The sequence below is a fragment of the Sinocyclocheilus rhinocerous genome, unplaced genomic scaffold (assembly GCF_001515625.1).
Source record: "Sinocyclocheilus rhinocerous isolate Xijiao unplaced genomic scaffold, SAMN03320098_v1.1 scaffold2207, whole genome shotgun sequence".
Lineage (NCBI taxonomy): Eukaryota > Metazoa > Chordata > Actinopteri > Cypriniformes > Cyprinidae > Sinocyclocheilus > Sinocyclocheilus rhinocerous.
Window position 1 is genome coordinate 453840 of NW_015625575.1, and position 3526 is coordinate 457365.

At 30.8% G+C, this 3526-nt stretch overlaps 1 protein-coding gene across 1 annotated transcript in view; it reads right to left on the minus strand.

The window, feature by feature from the left end:
* Window positions 1-1620: 1620 nt before the first annotated feature.
* LOC107751685 (probable ATP-dependent RNA helicase DDX56) overlaps window positions 1621-3526 on the minus strand; it is a 9670-nt gene continuing 7764 nt past the window's right edge. Inside the window, exons 9-12 of the mRNA XM_016567442.1 lie at window positions 2897-2991; window positions 2010-2086; window positions 1834-1923; window positions 1621-1757 (exon numbers count right to left, since the gene is read on the minus strand). Coding sequence (XP_016422928.1) covers window positions 1626-1757; window positions 1834-1923; window positions 2010-2086; window positions 2897-2991 — 394 coding nt within the window. The 3' untranslated portion in view covers window positions 1621-1625. The remainder of the gene's footprint in view (window positions 1758-1833; window positions 1924-2009; window positions 2087-2896; window positions 2992-3526) is intronic.

The window sequence follows — 3526 nt, forward strand, 5'->3', positions numbered from 1 at the left end:
AGGGGCGTAACATTTCTGTCACATGCTTGAGGTATTCGGCCAATCATAATGCACTGGATAGCTGGCCAATCACAGCACACCTCGCTTTTTCAGACCGATGAGCTTTGTAAAAATCGACGCGTTTCAGAAAGGCGGGGCATAGAGGAGAAACAATAATGTACAGTATGTGGAAAATAATGTGTTTTTTTAACCTTAAACCGCATAAACACATTTCATTATACCAAATACACAAAATAATGTTTTTTCTAGCAGCATCATATGACCCCTTTAAGATTTTTTTTGCAGTGACATTTTAATTTTCTACATGAATTCTTATGATAAATAAATGTTTTCATTTGTAATAATGATAATAATAATAACAATAATAAAACATGTGGATGCATTCTTTTGACAATAATTAAATTGGAATTATATAATTACATATTTTTTTTAATTTGTTAATTACTCGTGCAATGTTGTTGTCTAAATCAGCTGAAAACATGTTGTAGCACTAAAACTTTATAAACAAAATCAGAACACAAGACACTTTATGAAGTAGAGTGTTAGTATTAATGAAACATACAATATTACATGTTCAATATTCATCAAAATCATTTCGCACACGCAGTGAGACGGGAATCCTCATGCACGTCTGATTCTGATGATCTGGACTCTCGAGCGTGTCGTGCAGGATGACAGTCACAGTTCAAAGTGTCCAGAAGACTAGTTATGTCAAGATTTCCTCAACATCCCAATCCAAACCCAGTGTCTCTCAGGCTCTTTTGCCGTTAGGATTTCCCAGCCTTCTTTTCACGCTTCTTCCTCGTGTAGCGAAAACTCTTCAGTGGATTTTTACCTCTCAAATTCTTCTGCAAACGCGACATAAATGAAAACAGCATTCATTCAGAGCGCCATTACAGAATCAGTTTTTACATACAATTCAAGTCCTGTCAACTACCGGTCATTATCATTAACTAAAATTAGATTTCATTTTTTTTCTTGAAATAAAATAAACATTAAATATATATATATATCTTTGCTTAAATTGAAGTACTAAAATAATAATAAAAAATACTACATGGACATATTTCAAAAAATAATATTAATGACACAAATTACTAAACCTTTAACTAAAATTAAACTGAAAACAGAAAAAATGTAATCCAATTCAAAATATAAAAAAATATAATAGTATATCAATACTATTAAAAATCACTGCTGCCCAACTAAACAATATGGCATTATTATATCAATATGTAGATCAAACAGTGAGCGAAAGCTTTAAACTGTGTAAGTGAACGATTTGTATTCTTATCTATAAATTTAAAAAAAAATAAAATAAAATTTTGATAATTGAAATTAAGCGAAAATTAAATATATTATTAATATTAAATGAAAAGCTTAAATAATATTTAGAATAATAATGTTTAAATACTAAAATTACTAAAAAAAGAAATATACATTAGAGTTAAATAGAAATATACATACACATACACACACACACATATATATATACACACATACACACACACATATATATATATACACATGCACACACACATATACATACACATATATATATATATATGAAACGAACATGAAAATGTGTTTTGACGATCTATTTGTCTCTGTATCATATATACAGATCAATAAAAAGGCAATGAATTGTTACCCAGGTAATCGGGCACGTTCTTCAGGTGAGGTTTGATGACGGCGGGATGAAGGTCTTTGTCGTGTCGCAGCAGCTGCAGGTCTCTGGGATTGTCTTCGAAGTACGTCTGTCACACAGAAAATCAATGACAACCAATCACTGGACATTAGAGATGAACTGCTTGAAATGAAGCGATCGCAAACCTTGAGTTTCTCTGAATTGAGCAGCTCCTGTTTGATCTCCTTCAGTCTGGCCTCCTTCACCGCCTGCTTCGTCACCGATCTCATGGCATCCTGGGTAAATTAAAGCACAAAAGAGACTCCTCAGGTGAGCCGAACCACAAACACAGCTTCAGTGCTGCGTGAGGACACAAACATACCCGGCATCTGTATCTGAATCCCTCGATTTCTTCCATTTTGAACCCGTACGGCTTCAAGACACTGTCATGTGTGCTGTCTGAAAACAGACGAGGAAAAATTAATTTGCTTGTAATTTATAATAATGAATTATAATAATATTATCATTTTGTATCTTAAATAGCGATTAATCGCATCCAAAATAAAAGCTTTTGTTTACATATGTGTGTGTGCTGTGTATATTTATTATATATAAATACACACATGCATGCATATATTTATAAAAATATGTTATGTGCATATATTAAATATATATATATATAATATGAATTATATGACTATAAATATATACATGTAAATGTTTTCAAAATATACGATGCATGTCTGTGTATTTATATATGCATAATAAATATACACAGCACACACACATTTTATGTAAACAAAAACTTTTATTTTGGATGCGATTAATCATGATCTTGAAATGTACAACATTCTTTTCTGCCAATATTTGAAGAGATATTCAAAGAGCCCATATTCTACACAATACCAGCATTCTATTTACAAGAATTATGTTAGTTTATAATATGTGACCCTGGACCACAAAACCAGTCATAAGGGTAAATTTTTCGAAATTGAGATTTATACATCATCTGAAAGCTGAATAAATAATATTTCCATTGATGTATGGTTTGTTAGGATCGGACAATATTTGGTCGAGATACAACTATTTGAAAATCTGGAATCTGAGGGTGCAAAAAAATCTAGCTATTGCTACAAATATACCCCAGCGACTTAAGACTGCTTTTGTGCTCCAGGGTCACATACTAGGTTTTTATCAACATGAGCAGGCATAAGTTAGCTTCCTGTGACCATGTTAAAATAAACATCCTCTAAAACCTGTGACTTTTACCTCCAGTAAGAATGTTTTCGACCTGCGTGAGCATGGGAATTTCTGTATGCGATATGAAGGACAGCGCGCTCCCGGAATTATCCGCACGAGCCGTTCTGAAGAAAAATCAGTATTGTTATTGTTAACTAAAACTGTCAAATAAAACTATTCGAAAGCTGAAAATAATATAAAAATGAATAGAATACAAAATATAAATATTAGATGAAAAGCTAAATGAAATTTAGAAATAAATTTAGAATAAATAATTTAGAAATAAAATGCGTTTAAGTTGAAACACTAAAATTACAAAAAATGAAAACATATAAATTAAACGTATATAAATGAAAACAGAAAATAGAAACATTATACAATTAAGCCCAACTCTATTAACCAATATGACATTATTATTTCAATATGTAGATAAACAGAGAGCAAAGAACAACTTGAAGTACTAAAATTACTAAAACTGAAATAAATTAAATAGAAATATATATATAAAAAGACTGATAAAATGGCAAAAAGCACACAAAATTAATTAAAAATTAAATTAATTCTGAGACCTTAGCCATCTTCAAGAATCGGCTAAAAACATATCTCTTCCATCTTTATTTGAACCTCTAACTCTAGCACTCTATTCTAAATCTATTTTAT